The 16,684-nt window shown below is 48.0% G+C and overlaps 5 protein-coding genes across 5 annotated transcripts; 3 read left to right on the forward strand and 2 right to left on the reverse strand.

Moving 5' to 3' along the window:
• Window positions 1-2,435: 2,435 nt before the first annotated feature.
• Window positions 2,436-6,738, forward strand: N7495_002648 (putative membrane-tethered transcription factor (SPT23); the record flags this gene model as incomplete). The annotated part of the gene is made up of 3 exons (XM_057205317.1): window positions 2,436-3,113; window positions 3,174-6,545; window positions 6,607-6,738. 3 exons carry the CDS (start codon window positions 2,436-2,438, stop codon window positions 6,736-6,738), a joined length of 4,182 nt encoding a protein of 1,393 aa, XP_057065924.1.
• Window positions 6,739-7,173: 435 nt separating this feature from the next.
• On the reverse strand, window positions 7,174-8,124 carry N7495_002649 (uncharacterized protein; the record flags this gene model as incomplete). The annotated part of the gene is made up of 1 exon (XM_057205318.1): window positions 7,174-8,124. One exon carries the CDS (start codon window positions 8,122-8,124, stop codon window positions 7,174-7,176), a length of 951 nt encoding a protein of 316 aa, XP_057065925.1.
• Window positions 8,125-9,648: 1,524 nt separating this feature from the next.
• Window positions 9,649-10,806, forward strand: N7495_002650 (MBL fold metallo-hydrolase; the record flags this gene model as incomplete). Its single annotated transcript, XM_057205319.1, has 1 exon — window positions 9,649-10,806. One exon carries the CDS (start codon window positions 9,649-9,651, stop codon window positions 10,804-10,806), a length of 1,158 nt encoding a protein of 385 aa, XP_057065926.1.
• A 313-nt stretch (window positions 10,807-11,119) lies between these two features.
• Window positions 11,120-15,580, forward strand: N7495_002651 (putative TMEM1 family protein; the record flags this gene model as incomplete). Its single annotated transcript, XM_057205320.1, has 3 exons — window positions 11,120-13,759; window positions 13,808-14,890; window positions 14,939-15,580. 3 exons carry the CDS (start codon window positions 11,120-11,122, stop codon window positions 15,578-15,580), a joined length of 4,365 nt encoding a protein of 1,454 aa, XP_057065927.1.
• Window positions 15,581-16,039: 459 nt separating this feature from the next.
• N7495_002652 (RNA recognition motif domain-containing protein) lies at window positions 16,040-16,642 on the reverse strand (the record flags this gene model as incomplete). The annotated part of the gene is made up of 5 exons (XM_057205321.1): window positions 16,040-16,174; window positions 16,238-16,259; window positions 16,328-16,434; window positions 16,492-16,564; window positions 16,623-16,642. 5 exons carry the CDS (start codon window positions 16,640-16,642, stop codon window positions 16,040-16,042), a joined length of 357 nt encoding a protein of 118 aa, XP_057065928.1.
• Window positions 16,643-16,684: the final 42 nt, after the last annotated feature.

Consider the following 16,684-nt stretch of genomic DNA (forward strand, 5'->3'; position numbering starts at 1 on the left):
GATTTCAATTTATTGGAAAGCGAAGTGAATCCGCAGCGTGGAATGAATTGAAGAAAGAATGTAGTTGTTGGTAAAAGAATGACAATGGGGACTTCAGTCAATGAGGTCGACCCTAAGAGAAGGTGATGCTAGGCCCTGAAAGGCTGAAGAAGAGAATGTTGAAATAGAAGAGAAATTTTGTTGATTCACTGAAGAGGCCATCATCTTAGGCCTTTATATACTGCTTGGCTCCAAGGCTGGCATTGGAACCTTGGAAAGTTCGGTTAAAATGCCTTCTGTCGGGCTATCCAATCTGCATTCCTGTATCATGAGCTGTACCTGCATGACAGTTTTGACATCGGCCTACATTCCTTAATTAAATAATGACCTCCACAAGTCCCACACTCATGAGAGAGGTCATAGGTCGATAGGCCTAGGCGATTGAGATGACAAACGCCAAGGTAGGAGATATATGAGAAGGACATTCTCGAACCACCGAAAGGAGCCATGGAATTGATTGAACTGTGTCCCTGCATCTGTAGGAGGGCGTTGTATGGCTCGCTTAAGGAGTGACGAGATAGTGTATAAGTGGCTGTCGTTCATGGGCGGCTCTTCGCGACAGACTACGTTTCATGGTTGCAGATAACAATCACGAAATGGGTTCATCTCCGCATCGTATATGATGCTTTTGGCATCATACCTCCTTTTCAATCTCCATGCTCATCGATGTAATTTCATTCAGGGGCCTGAGTGCCTCGCTGGCATCCACATTATGAGCATATAGAGGCTCTTAGCCACCAATGACCTCGAATACCATTCATATTGGCGCCTCAACAATCATCCCTAGAATCTATTTCGTGAATAAATTCTACAGAAACGATATTTGAATCATTTGGTCAATTTTTTGACATCTATTTCATGAGGCGTGGCATCGTCAGTGTTTAATATTTTAATTCCCGGACAATCATTCTGAAACACCAGTGGGCGGCACGCAATAGTGCAGCATAGACTGATTAAAATTTTGAGGCCCTTCACTTGCAAGGTTGAGCTTTTTGTATTGGAATTCCATTTAAACAGAACATCACCTTTGAGATGAGGGCGTCTGCAAAGATACGAAAAGTATTTCGTACTCTCACAGCAAACCTGGGCTGTTCAATGTTATGTGAGGCGCTTCTAAAATTAGCATCAATAGATATCGGAGAAAGATAAAAAAAAATTGGGACAAAGGCTTTCTTTCGGTTCTCTGGTGGCATAAATCAGCCTGCTTCTCAGAAATTTGCAGATTTAAGGACTTTGCGTATCTAAAATTCCATGCTAAGGTTCGCAGGCAAACTCTTCGGCTTTTGACAGGTATGCGATGCTGCTTTAGCTCTGAAAGTGCAGCTTTTTCCATAGTCGACCTTGATGGACGGCCTTAATGCCCTTGCAATAATGGAAAGTCGCATTTTAACACCAACAGAGGTCCTGTTTACACAACAGTAAGAATGCTAGCATTGCCAGGGCATTCGTTGTACTCAGTACTTGTGGTCTCGGCTTTTAAACGATCATGCATGCATCAAGCTCAACCCAATCACCCGTTGGTCCCGCGGAAGAGATGGGGTAATTTGGAGGTGGGTCGTTTCCAAGTATAGACAGATGCATGGGGTTGAGTGAACAGCATGCCCGAGTTGCACAAGTACCACAGAATGATAGCCGATCTTTAAGCATATTCAAACCGGAGCATCAGGATGGCCATGTGCGCAACGATTATCTGTGGTGATCTTGAAGGAAGTATAAAGTTCACTAGGGGGACACAGAAAGCAAGAGAAGGCGTGCGAATCATGATCTGCCGTTTTAATATGTTGGTAATTACACTGTATTGAACGACAGCGATCATTATAGAATTTGGTAATGCGTGTTTTAGTATTGGTTATTTTGGTCACCGCCATTCAAATTATTGTGGCCTGAGGATTGAGGTTTCAACATTGAAAGTGGTTGTAATGAATCAGATTTATGAAATGCAAGCAAAAATCCAATTCTCAATCTTATCACAATCTTCTCTCTGATTTCAATCTTCAGTACAGAGTAAATTCCCCGCTGTTGGACAATCTTACATATCCAAGCCACCCGTTGTGGTTCTGCCGGTGGGCTCTCACAATTTTCCCGTCTGGACTCCACAAGGCAGTAACTTAACTTTCCGTTGAGAAACCCCTTAACACTCCCCAAATCCCCTTCAATATTCATTACTGTGTCCCAGGAGCAATGGTCTCCAGAGTTCGTTCCTGGTACATAACGTGAGACTTGCAGCGGTTCACTTTCGCCATCTCCCCACATTACCTGCAAACGAACGCCTTCCTCTATCCCCAACCATATTCACGCGACCTTCCGGCTCCTTTAATTCCCCGAATGCTGTGACCTCGGGCTAGTCTCATTCAACTCAAATCGAACTTAGCTATTCAACTTAACAGTCACGAAGAATGGGACCATCAGAAACACACTCCTCGCCTATTTTTCCTTCCTTGGACCCCATCATTATGGACGATGAGATGGAGTCCGCCTTCCGTGACACCAAAATGGACTTTCTCGACCCTACACATCTGGAAATGCCATCAGGATCCGCCGGAGGGGACTTTGACGATTTATTTGCTCGAGTAACACATTCTCGCTCAAATGGAGGCACCGAGTCCTCCAAGACTTACGATCAACACCCCTTGAGACAACCACCAGTCATGGCTGCAGATTCACCAGCCGAATCTCTAGATAATTCCAGTCCTAGTTCTACCTCTGGGTCTCCACGTGACCGCCTACGACACCCCTCGATTGCTTCAACAACTTCTGCGGCTCTTAGTGAGAACCCGCGCGCATCTATTGCTTTCTCGGCTGACGACTGGATACGACCCGATCTGTCCTCAGTTAAAGAAGAATCTCCATTTACAATAGACCCATCATATTCACTCAATACTGGATTTCCTATGGACCCGGACTTGGAGTCAAGTAACAAAGCAATGGACGCAGCATTTGACTTTGAAAGTGCCGCGAGCAGCCCTAGCCCCCTCAATATCGAGAATCCATCATCACTTGAACCAGAAACAATTATCAAATCTCAAATATGGAGCCCTTCTGGTACCCCTGCTATGCCGGTGTCGACATCTTCCGTGGGTCATCCGTTAAAGTTCGGAACTCCCTAGTTTTATTTCTCTAACTGTAGTTTATAGGTTCCGATTGCCGGATCTTCATTCTTCTCATTTGGGGCAAGGGAGCAGTCTCCGTTCTCAGGCTTGTTCCGCCATGACACAGACAGAATTCCCGCTCCGCAATGGGGTGGCCAGTCCCCATCATCGTTACTGGAGGAGAGTTTTGGAGGAATTAATATGAACGGACAGTCGCCATTAAACCATATGTCTCCAAATATGAACTTCAGCTCCCCCTCAGCGTATCAAATCCCCGCCAACTTCGCCTCATCCCCGGCTCAGTCACCTCCCGATGCTATGAATTCTATGCAACCCATTCTTACGGTGCATCCAACATCACTCAAGTCGCGCGTCGAAACTCAGATTCCCATTCGATTGACACTTTCTCCACTGCCGGTCGGTGTGAAGAAATTACGCCTTCCTTCGCACACAATATCGAAACTTAAATTCCTCGCGCCTTCTTCCACCGAACCTACTCCCGACACGCTTCAATTATACGCAAGTTTAGTATGCACAAGTGCAATGCAGGACCGGGGAAAATTGAAGAGAGCCTTTGCTCGAACACGCGGCGAGAGATACTCATCTGGGGCGGAAGATGAGCGACCATTGGATGGTGGGGATGTCAAGATATGTGCGGGCTGTATCCAACGAGAGCGGAAACGTGCGTCTCGGAAAAAGCAGCGAAAGCCTGAAGAGGATGAGCTTTTCCAGAAGGATGAGGAAAAAAGGGTGATAGTCTTTAACACCAGTGAAATCAAAGAGTGGACCGAGCCGCCAAAGAGCGCCTCAGCTGGCTACAGTGATATTTCCGCTACCCCGGGATCAATGCAGGTGGAGCTGCCGATGCGCATCGCATGCTACTGTCGACACCAAAACGAAAAAATTGGATTCCAGGTTATTTTTACCGTGAAAGATCATTTGGACAACGTTGTCTCCCAGTCAATCACAAATTCCATTATGATCACCGACGACCACAAAACGCAGGCCCCTTCTGCTCCAACTGCACACTCTCTACCGGATGGATCATCAATGCCTGGCGTCAGTGTCTTTTCATCCGGATCGAATGACGCCAAAGGTTCCAACGGCGCATTTGCTTCGCCGCAGTCTCCGACTGATCTTCAGGGTCTCCAGCAAAGGTTCAACTCGCAGTACCAACTCACGCCCAGCTCATTTGCTGCCGTTCAAACCCCAACCAATGGCCTCGTTTCAAATTCACAAACCCCTCGAAACCTTTCTCGACAGGCGTCACCAAGCGACTTCCCCGGGCCGCAGACGAAACGACGGAAACACAGCAACTCTGGGAGATTACCTTCAGAGCTGACTATGACGCGAATGGAGTCACCTCAGGCGTCCGGTTCGGCAATGAATAATGCTGCACAAATTGCGGCTGCCCGTGTGTTCACCTCGCCAATAGAACGGCCGTTTGTGACACCTTCGTCAATGTCTGGGCAATATGTGAATAGCCCGCCAACTCCAAACCCGGCCCATGACAACAATAACCCATTTTTCAACCCAACTCCGGCTCAACGGCAAAGCTTGGACAACTTGTCTCAACCTGTGGTGTCCGCACCTAATTCTGCCCATGCCAGTCGTCCTGGAACACCCGGTGGTCCTGGACGTAATGGTTTCCAGGATCCAAACCTCGCGCTTGCGCTTGGCGCCAATACCGCTAGTCAAGTATGGCCGTCTATTACTCCTTCACCAAGCCGATTGCCATCTGTGATCCATAAGTTGGTACCGGCTGAGGGTTCGATTGCCGGCGGTACTGAGGTTACGCTACTAGGTAGTGGATTCTATCCCGGCATGGAAGTTGTCTTTGGCGACACCCTTGCAACCACAACCACATTCTGGGGGGATAAGTGCCTTAACTGTCTGACTCCTCCAGCACTCCAACCTGGACTGGTGACAGTGATGTTCAAACATGAGCACCCCACGTTCGGTCAGGTTCAGCAGTCACAGTCCATGATGCCGAAACAGCAGCTATTCTTTCGATATGTGGATGACCGAGAACTTCAGATGTATCGTTTAGCTCTCAACATTCTGGGACAAAAGCTGGGAAGCCAAGCAGACGCATTCCAGACGGCTCAGCAGATCATGGGAAGTGACCCCACTGCCATTTTCAACATGCAGAAGGACATGCAAGGCGGTTCGTCTGGTGGCCACCAACGCCAGGTTCCGGGTCTGGAACCCCAGGCTCTCAGCGATCTCGACTCGAAGATGCTGACCTATCTCGAATTTCTGGACTTGGATAACAGCCCACGGCCGCCACGGTATAACTCTCGTAGTTCTACTGGTCAGACTCTTCTTCACTTCGCTGCTTCTCTGGGGCTGACTCGCTTTGTGGCTGGTCTTCTTGCTCGGGGAGCAAATCCGGATGTGCAGGACAATACAGGCAACGTGCCAATGCACTTTTCTGCTCTTCACGGACATGCTCACATTGTCCACCGACTCCGTCTTGCAGGTGCCAACGCCGATGCTCACAGCTTGCGTGGCTTCACCCCGGCTGACTTGGCAACTACGCTCTCGGCTCATCAGGCTGCTCTCCTTCCTTCACGCAACTACAGGTCTCGCAGTGTTGGGTCCATTACCATGCGTCGCCGGCGTAGCAGCTCTGCTTCACTCAACTCGCTTTGGGAGGTATCATCAGCTTCCGGGTCCTTAGGCCATGAAATGGACAATTCAGATGAACTGGACGATAGCGAAGAACTAGATAGCGATGACTCCGATATCGGCCATTCATACTTCAGTTCATCACGACGATCTAGTGTACACCAGGATATCGTCCCTCCAGTGGTGGACGTGGGTGAACAACAGCCTACGGCCGCCGGAGATCTCCTTGGTTTCTCACCACCAGCGGCAGTTGTGGCATGGCGCAACCAGCTAGCTGCGCAAATCAACCATTTCCAGCAGAGCGTGTCCAACGCCTTTCCGAACATTCCTGCTCTGCCTCCGATTCCTACTATGCCAGATTACCAAGGCAATCAAATGATGCGTCGCATTACTAATTTAATGCCAAATCGTCCTAACGCTGGAGATGGATGGTGGGATCTATTGAAGGGCAACACTGCCCAAATTCACGAGCCACCGTCCTACGAAGAATTGTATCCACACCAGCAAGACCATGACGACGAAGCTTCATTGAAGAAATCTAGTCTGCTTAGTGCAGCAGCAGAGGCAGCATTAGATGAACACTTTGAGGCGGAAACCAACGAGCTTATCGCATCATCATCGACAGCTGTAGATACTTTTGAGCAGCCTCAGTCAACAAAAGATGATCTCAAAGACATCTTTATTGGGCGAAAGTTGATCTCGCATGCGCAGCAGAAGCACCTCCGAGAGCACCAAGCACGTCGTATGAAGGGACTTGGTAGTGATCGGAATCTGTATTTCATCTGGGTAAGTTGTTTATTTCCCAGCACATCCAGCGCCCTTTAACAATGCTAACGATCTTTTTTAGATTCCTCTTCTACTTCTTGTTGTCTGTGCCTGGATTCGAAACTATGTGCCAGGGATTTGGCAAGGCGTCACAGCCAGTTATGATTACGTGAAGGCTCGCTCCACGCAGCGGGCTGTGAACATGGCCATTTGAGATTCTTTTTCTTTTATTTTCTTTTTCACCTCTTAACCATATGCTCTTATGGATATGGTGTTATGCTCCAGCGAAATTCACTCACAAACTGAACCTTCCACATGGTTCTGTTTCTTATGACGCGATATGATTACACACATTCAAGTTTATAGCGCCATTGTTAGTTTAAGTTTACCTCAATATCAATGAAACAACTACATACATTATTGAACTAAGACCCCTCCAGGGCTTTCTTGAACCTCGGAAGACTACCTATTTAGGTAAATAGGTACTATCTAATATGTTACATTGACAGATAGTAGGTATCCTCTGTAGGCTGAAACATCAACATTATCTATAACTATGTACACATGCACAACACTAATAAATCCACAACATTACCTAGGTAATAAATCATTCAAATTTTTCCTCTTCAGGTTCAATTTTCCGCAATCATCACAAGAACTTATCAAGACCATTCTTGTACTTCACCAAGGCCTCTTGATAAGGAAGAGGCTTGCGGCCGGTCAAAAGCTCAACATGGTTGGTGGGTTGAGTCATAAAGCCTTCTGCGAGGATCTGGCCACAGCACAGGAGGTCTTCAATGCAAAGCTTCATGGGAATATTCGAAAAATCGCCCGAGACATCATCGGGAAGCCCTCGTCCCAGCCAGTGAGCCCGCAATTCATCATCTGGCACATCAACAAACTCTCCCTTATAACCAGTCAGGTTGCAGTACCAATCGAACATCTCCTTATCTGTCACAGCCACAGGGCCTGTGATAGTATAAACCTTGTTAGGCTCACCGCGACCCAAGAGAAGAGCACCGAGAACACGACCACAATCCTCCTTGGCGACATAGGCGCCAGGAACATTGTGTGAGTTGAATAGCCATTTGTGATCATTGAAGTTCCATGATGGCGCAAAGAAGACACACATGTTGTCTTGGTATAGGTAGTCGCGCTGGATGTTGTACTCCAGCCCAGAAGTGCGGATAAGCTCTTCGGTCATCTTATGGTCCCGAGGCAAGAAGGGCATATCAGCCACCGAGCGAGGATCGTCAGCGTCCACAAATGATGTGTAGCAGATTCGACGCACACCGTTGGCTTTGGCGGCATCAATCACATTTTGAGCCTGTTGGGCACGGCGACCAAATGCCCATGTTGAGATTAGGTTTACGGCTTCGGCGCCGACAAATGCAGCCTTGAGGCCCTCGATTTCATCGTAGTTGGCTTCGATCACTGTCGCGCCCTTCTCGCGCCATGACTTGAGAGTATCAGCTGGGATATTGTTGAGGCTGAAGGTAGTGAAAGTCAAGTTGGTACCCGGAGGAGCGATTTCTAGGGCAAAATTTGCTGCATAGTGGCCAAGGCCACCATCTACACCGGTAAGGACGTATTTAACCATTTTGATATGAAATGTTCTGGAAGTGATTTGTTCGTCAGCAATGGGTGTGCATAAATATAACCTTGAAACGTGGATCGGATCTTACCTAGATAGCACGTCCACAGATCAGAAATGATCGATTCAAGGCTAGTGTCTATTTGGAAGATGGATTATGGATTGAGCTAGAGCTTGGAAAGAGCAAACAAAATATTTATACTGTCCATAGATGCCTACCCCGGGGCCTGGGCAGATGTGCCTAGGTGACATGAGACATCTGGAACTTCCATTTTTCTAGTATCATGTTTGTGGCACGTTCGTATACTTACAAAACCACATACACCGGGCGTGGACCCGATTCTAGCCCGACCTCATTCCCTCCGGTGTGCCGAACATGCCAAATGTCACAGTTCGGAGTCCGAAGCAATGACCTACCGAGGCAATATGCGACCAATGGTCCACGGATATACGATGCAAAAGGAGTCATTGAAGAGGAATCTGGAAAAGGTAACTTCCGACGCCTGGGGGACCGTTGGCGGATCCATCCTCCTACAAGTGGCATGAGTTGATGGTGCCATTTGACACCGTCAAAATATCTAAACCCACGTTGACCCACCTACATAATTGCTTGCGAAGCGGGAGATCTTTATATCGTACGTACACATGGAGCCGACTCGGAGTCGGATGCCATCAATGTGGAGATCGTGCAGATCGTGCAGATCGTCCTTACCGAGGTTATTCCAATGATTTCTGTTCGGAGTGTCCAATCCTGATTCCTGACATTGTAGATTGCACAATCTTTGATAAAAACAACAGTTCATTTTTTCTTCTGAGAAGTTTTGGTGCGAGTACCTTGTTTCCACATGGTCAAAAGTAGACCTTTCCTGATTAGGCATCAAGAACCTTATGGTTTAGCACCTAAAATATAAGGCTGGAAAGCATTGATTTTAAACTCATTTCCCCTTATGTAGACTAGCTCTACAACGAACTTGACAACAAAAAAGGAGAAAGCTTCTTGGTAATGTCTAGCATAAAGGAGTTCGGCACCCTTTCCGGCCAGACCAGCATGGCACGACTTCCGGGTATGCAGTACAACTCGGAAGTACGGTACAATCAGTTCTTAGTGCTTACCATGACAACACTTCTACGTATACTTTTCTTCATAAACATCAGTCCTATCCAGTTGATGAATTAATATGGTATAACCACAATGATTCCGAAGAACTCATTTTAAAGCGAAATATAAAACCCGGCTATCAAGGTTTTAGGCAGCAAATTTTAGATCGATGTCATTCTCAAGATACCACATCATGCTTGCGACGCGGAACCACCAATGCGTCCATTCAAAAGTTCAAGAGAAGTAGAAAGACGGCGAGAAAGTACACTGACACAAGCTTACAATGCAGTCGTTTAAGGTTAGGGTTACACGCAATTCAATTGCGAGATAAGCATTGCACATGTCAACTTGCGGGGTGGCGGGTATATTCATTCCTAGCCCCTCATACATCTCAATCATTATGACTGTTATTATTATTATTCTTTCTCAAAATGCAGAGTGCTAAAATACCGGAAAACATAGCCCCTTCTCTAAACATCCCTCCTTCTTCCAGTATATGTGAAATTTCCATTGTCAATACTACTTGTGACATTTTGGCCACTTCCTCGGCTTTACTCGAGCCGACCATCAAGGGTCATGAGTTTCTCAATTTGCGCACATATGCCTTCTACATCTACAATACCCAGCTAAACAAGCGCCTGTTGTACGATATGGGATCTCGGAAGGACTGGTGGAACTTTCCCCCTGCGATCTTAAATTCCCTTCGAAGCAAAGGCATTCCGGGCCTGCGAGTCACTTCTGACATTGACGAAATCCTCTTTGACGGAGGCGTAGATCCCCAGTCTATCGATGCGGTAGTGTGGAGCCACTTTCATTGGGATCATATTGGGAACATTCAAAGATTCCCCAAGTCCACAGACTTGATTGTGGGCAGCGGCTTCAAGGACACATATCTGCCTGGTTACCCAACAAACCCCAATTCAACATTTTTCGATGCTGATTTTGAAGGCCGCTTTCTCAATGAGCTCTCGTTCGATGAGAACTCACTCAAGGTTGGGGAATTCCCTGCACATGACTATTTCGGAGATGGGAGCTTTTATATCCTCAGCACGCCAGGTCATACTGCGGGACATATCTCAGCTCTCGTCCGTACGACCCCTGACACATTTGTCTTCTTGGGTGGTGATATATGTCATTTTCCTGGAATGTATCGCCCGAATCAGTACGCTCCAATGCCAGATACACTACCAGAGGAAACAAACCTAGGCTCAAGTTTCCCAGTGCCATGTCCATGTTCTTTATTTACTGCATGTCATCCTGCAGGACCTGCTCATGCGCAAAACACTCCATTCTACCAACCTGCGAGTAGCTCAAGTTCCTGGTATGATGACCCCCTGGAGGCTGTCAAGTCTGTCAAGGGATTAATGGAGTTTGATGCATCTGATAATGTTCTTGTGGCCATTGCGCATGATCCAGTCCTTCAGGATGTGTGCACAATGTTCCCATCTGGTACAATAAATGACTGGAAGACTAAGGGATGGAAGCACCAAGTGCATTGGAGATTTGTGCGCGAATTGCCAATCAATGGAGAGCCTGGACGACCCAAAGTCGTGGAAGGAAGACTTAAACACGGTGTGGCTGTCGAGTGACGTTGCTTAGTTTAATGCATTTACTCGAAAAATAATCTGTAGGAGCTCAGCTCAACTTTAGTTTTGATTCAATGTTCTCACAGTCTTCTTTCGAGTTGCATATCAAATAGAACATCCGGCTAAAGAGGGAAGTATGTTGATAGAGCGGACTTCAACGGTGGCCCGTGCATGGGCATAACAGCCGCGGAACTGGCCTCGACATCTTCCCACACACGAACTTGTCAAAGTCTTTCCCTTTGGGAGTTATACAGCTTGTGATATTTGCATCGGAATGCGCTGAGGGCCATTGATTATCCCTGGAAATACGGGAACCATGGACCCCTCGAAGGCGGCTTCGAGCAATGTGACTGGTGTGCTAACCCCCGTTCCGCTTGACAAATACAGTACTCTTGCTAACAGCGCCACAGTCGAGTATACCGATCCATCTGGTCTATTCTCACTAGTACAACCTATCATTGAATCAAGACTTCCTCTAAAGAACCTTCACTGGAAATCGCCAACCCGCCCTGTTCGATCGATTGAATCGCTCCGTATCGGCTTCGTGCCCGCGCAGGCTGAGGAATCCGATCGCCAGTCCCTTAACGATGGCCCTTCAAATGTCCCGCACCGACGCCATCAAATTCCTGGCTTGCGACAAACTCCATACTTAAAAGTCTACCTCCTCCGCTGTGACGATAATGATACATACAAAGCTACCGCACGAAAGACGCTGCGGGACTGGATCAAGGCTCATGGGTCGACGACCACCTCTCAAGTGGCTGGAAGCAGCCAAGAAAAACACGATGCTTTTGACTGGCTTATCTTGCATGTGGTTCAAGATGGGGATGCCGATAAGACCCCTACGTCGACCTCAAAATGGGGCCGCAGCCAAACTACCGTTCTTGAGAAGGTAAAGGCGGATTTCAATGGGACAGCCAAGACCGCTATCGATCGCGTGGCACAACTACGGATTCCCCAGGTGGGAGCGGCTAAAGCTCCGGAACAGCGCGAGCAGCTTGAGGACCTGATTGATAAGATGAAGAATGGTGTTTTGGCTTCTTTCGATCTCCGTGTGGCCCAGTATGAAGAAGACATCAAGGAAAAAGACTCTCAGCGGAGCCTTCCTGGTTGGAACTTCTGCACGTTCTTTATGCTCAAGGAAGGTCTCGCGCGAGGCTTTGAGAATGTTGGCCTGTTCGAAGATGCGCTGATCGGATATGACGAGCTATCTGCTGGGTTAGATGCTGCTATACGAGACCAAGTCAATGGATTTGGCGAACAGCATGGAAATACGCTTCAGACATCGAGCAAGGTCTGGGTCGAAGCTGCCAAAAAAGCCTTGGAATCTGGGCCGCAGACTGATGCTCATGACAGCGACGAGAACGAAGAGTCTTTTCTGGATATGAAACCAGAAGACTTTCCACTCACCTCTAATAAAATACCCTATCGGGATATGATATTGGCAAGTGAAATCTCGATTTCCGATTTCCGAACCTACATCTTCTCTCGACAGCTCACACTGCTTTTGCGAGCAGCAAGGGCTCCATCATTAGCCAATAATGAACGAACCAAAAAGCCAGCAGATCTAATTCTTCTCTCTTTCATCTGCAGAAGGGCTTCCGAATTTATTAGTCTTGCCGCGCGCACACTTCGCCACGGCCTCGAGTTTGGGCTAGCAGAAGTGGAAAATGATGCTAAAACGGATATCATTAGCAACATTGTGTCTTCATGGGCCTATTCTTCTGCCTTGCAAGTCCTCAATCAGACCTTTACCACAAACCTCATCCTACCGGAATTTTCTATTCACATGGTGCCGCGAGCCAATGAACCCCCAAGTACCGCTGCACCAGCTGCACCGGCGGCATCGACTGCAGATGTTCGCAACGTACCCCGCAGATCAAGCTCATTGATATCTGCTTTTCGACCTCCCCGTCCCGTGACTCAAGATATGTCCGATAGCGTCGGTCCTCTTGCACGCAGGTCAACTTTGGACCACCCTCAAGCTCCACCAATATTGACTCAAAGGACCGGCTCCGAGCAGCTAGCCTCTGGAAGAGGGGACCTACTACTTCTAGCGCGTCGATCTCTCGAGGAGATCGCTCAGCGGAGGGGCTGGGCTGAGAAGTGGAATGATCTCGGTCTGCTCTTTGATAAGAGTCATAGCTCTGGCACGAATGACATGACAAATGTGTCGTTGGATGAAGACTCCGATGACAAGCCCCAGGCAGATGGCAAATCGATACAGACTTCACTTGTGGGTATTGAACTTCCTGCTTTGAAATCTGCGTTGAAGACAAAGCAGAATTTCTTGTCCCTCTACGAAGACCTGACGGACCATATTATTCGTCATAACATGGCCGCAAGCCGTGCCAACTCAGCTGAGATGGCCCTAGCTGATATTGCTGTTCTGCGATTCCGCCAGGGTGACTATGAAACTGCTGCTTCCTATTTCCACCAGATGGCTCCATTCTATGGCAGTAAGCTCTGGGTGATTCTGGAGGGAAGTATGCTGGAACTCTATGCGCGATGCCTGAAAGAACTCAAGCGGAACGAAGACTACGTCCGTATGATGCTCAAGCTCCTCTCCAAGTTTGCTGCATATTCGCAGTCACAACTATCTGCCCGACAGAAAGCCTTGTCTATGCCGCTCTCGATATTTGAGCAGGAAAAGCTAGCTGAATACGTCACCGACCTCTTTGAGGGCGTGAGTCGGCTCCAAAAAGATGTCACAACTCCATTAGTCGACTTCTTTGCTGACTTGCGTGTGGATCCGGCCATTCGCCTCTACGATGATAAAGATGGATTTCAAATACAGATGTCCTTGCGATTCCTGTTGGGTCCAGAGATCACTATTGACTCAATCAAGGTTCGCTTGGTCAGCGCCGCCAATTCTCAAAACACAGATCATTGGATTGAAGGATCGGCCAGCTTTGTGGTCAAATCGACTGCGACCAAGATCCTCGTTGATTCTTCGGTAAGTGGAGCTCTTGGTGTATATGCTACATGTCTAACTCTTTTATAGACTACACTAGAAGGAAAATTTTTCGTGGATCGGCTTGAGATGAAGTCTGGCAACCTCACATTCACATTCAACAGCGGACAACACACTTCACTTCCAGTCGGCTTTCGGGAGGTAGAAAGCACTGATGACACTGATCAACGGCCATTCATCTTCTGCTTCCCTCCACTAGACAGTCTTCAAGCGAAGGTGGTTTCGCCTCATTTGATCAACCTAGAGGCCATGCGTACGCTGGAGCTGGAACTCAGCAGCGGACGGAATGACATCCAGAAGGGCACAATTCGTGTGCGACCGGCAACTGCGGGTCTCCGCTTGCGAATCGCTGAAACAGAGGTTGTAGAGGGTGATCTGCAAGTTGTTGCCAACAACGACTCTGGGGCTATTGAGTTCACTCATCTCCCGCCCCGGTCATTCGTACGAATGCGCATTCCATACACTGTAGAGGACGCCTTGACAACACTCTCTACAAGGGCCGAGATCAATTACGGGACTGACCACGGCCAATTTGCCTTCTCGACCGTGCATAATGTCATTTCCACACTCCCAATATCCGTCAATGTGCAGGACATCTTCAAGGACGAAACTCTCTTCTCACGTTTCACCATCAGCCCTGCCATGCTGATCCCACTGCGCATCACCAATTGCAACCTGCCCAGCTCGGATGTCTACGAGGTGCAATCCGGCATCACGGGCCCCGTATCATTAGATGTTTTCCCCAAGCAGCCAGCATCTCTTATTTACAAGATACGTCCTGTTGGAGGCACAACCACCACGTCGGACGGGAAGAAACGCAGTCTGCGCCTGCAGGTTCACTTTACATGTGTGGATGACGAATGCTTAGATGCGATTGAAAAGCGATTCTTTGCCGCGATTGACTCGAGTCCTTACAAGCAATACGCAACGCTATTTACTTCACACATCCTCAGCTGTTTCCGCGCCCAGCTAACCACGGCAGACATGGAGGTCATTGGTCTTCTGCGTGAGGTGAACGTTCTCCCTTACCAGACCGTTCGATGGGATGACTTGCTTGGGGCACTCAAGGAATGTACCAAGGATGTACAATCCTGGTTGAAGACTTGGCACGAGGTATATTTATCCCATACAATATTTTTATCACTCACTAATCAGTATCAGAATAATCCCGTCATTTGCCTCCCCTCTCAGCCTACTATTCCCATCCGCAGCATTATCATTCCCGTCGACATCCCCGAAATCCAAATAGTACATACAGCTGATTTGCAGCTCCAGCCCACCGCCGATGCCTTGATCACTAGATCCACCCATGCGGCCGTTGGCCAGATGATTACTGCCGAGGTGGTACTGCGCCACACACGCCGTTGGTGCTCACCAAAAACCCAAGAGTTTCCGGGTCAAGAACTGGAATGCTCATACGAGCTTCACGCCAACCCAGAACTCTGGCTTTTAGGTGGTCGACGCCGCGGCAATTTCCTTGCCCGCGAGGGCGAGACCACCCGTTTCACCGTCCTACTTCTTCCTCAGAAACCGGGCCATCTGCTTTTGCCCGGCCTTGAGATCCGCACTTTTGCCCCTATATTGGAGCAGTCGCTTACACCCTCTGCTCCTACAGAGTCGGGGGTGCCCATCATGCCTATCGAGCGCCAGCTAATCCCCTGTGAAGTTGATTATCGCAACTATGGCCAGACACTGTTGGTGCTACCTGATTTACGCAAGACTACGGTTAGTCTTAGTGCGACGGGTAGCCCTAGTGGGTCCTCGTGGCTGGTGGACTCCGAGCGACGAGCTGAGGTCCACTGAGGTCCCATACATGTTTATTCTTCATGTTGTGATACTGTACAGGTCTGTTGTATAAGAATAGCAGAAGCGTGCCAATGTAAATAGATCGCATGAGTCATGAATATAATTTTGGTTTCATAAAATTATAGATAACTTTTGTCGTCAAAATGTCTAGCCTCGTACCTTCGGAATGCATTCCCCAGTCCCCATGGGGAAGTCTTGTTTAACTAGGAAGAGAAACTTGATATCATGTGATATCGCTGACGTCAGGCGGGGTAGCCCAAGATCAAACTACACGACAGCTTCAATATATAAAATGCTCATCTGGAAGTTGAAAGGTCTCTGGGTATTTTGAGTCATGGCTAAGATACGTATCAGTTCAAACTTCGACTAGTCACACTTGACATTGTGTGTGTACCAGGCCCCTCGCTAGTCACACCAAACAGGGCCACACATTTGAAGATAACTTAGATCTCCGATTTAACGCCACTGTCCCTGCTGTTGACCACCGTAGCCACCACCGTAGCCAGACTGTTGACCACCGTTGTAACCACCCTGGTTGTAACCACCACCACCACCACCACCACCTCCAGTTCGGGCAGTAGCGACGTTGACCTAGAGTAAGATAAGACGTCAGTTAGATATTCGAAGATAGCGGGGTCAGATCACAAATTCTACCTTGATGCGGCGTCCGTCAAGCCTAGATTAAAAAATATTTGTCAGCTTTCAGTAATTCAACAAAAAAAAAATTTTGACACTGAAACGTACTCCTGATCGTGGAGGGCGTTGATTGCAGCATCAGACTCCTCCTGGCTACCGTAGGTAACGAATCCAAAGCCGCGGGCACGGCCAGTCTCGCGGTCGCGCATAACGACCTATATAAGTTGTCAGAAAGTACTGGCAATGAAAGAATGATGGAATTAAGAACGCACAGCGTCGACAATGTTGCCGTAGGCACCGAAAGCCTCACGGAGGCTCTCCTCAGTGGTGTTCCAGGACAAGTTTCTATTGTACCGAAATTAGCCAACTTAACATGAAAGATGCAGTATCAAATGGAACATACCCAACGTAGAGCTTAGACATTTTGAATTTATGAGGCGGAGAGATTTGTGTAAGGAAGAGAGA

The sequence above is a fragment of the Penicillium taxi genome, assembly GCF_028828555.1.
Source record: "Penicillium taxi strain IBT 34144 chromosome Unknown utg000002l_segment0_segment0, whole genome shotgun sequence".
Classification (NCBI taxonomy): Eukaryota; Fungi; Ascomycota; class Eurotiomycetes; order Eurotiales; family Aspergillaceae; genus Penicillium; species Penicillium taxi.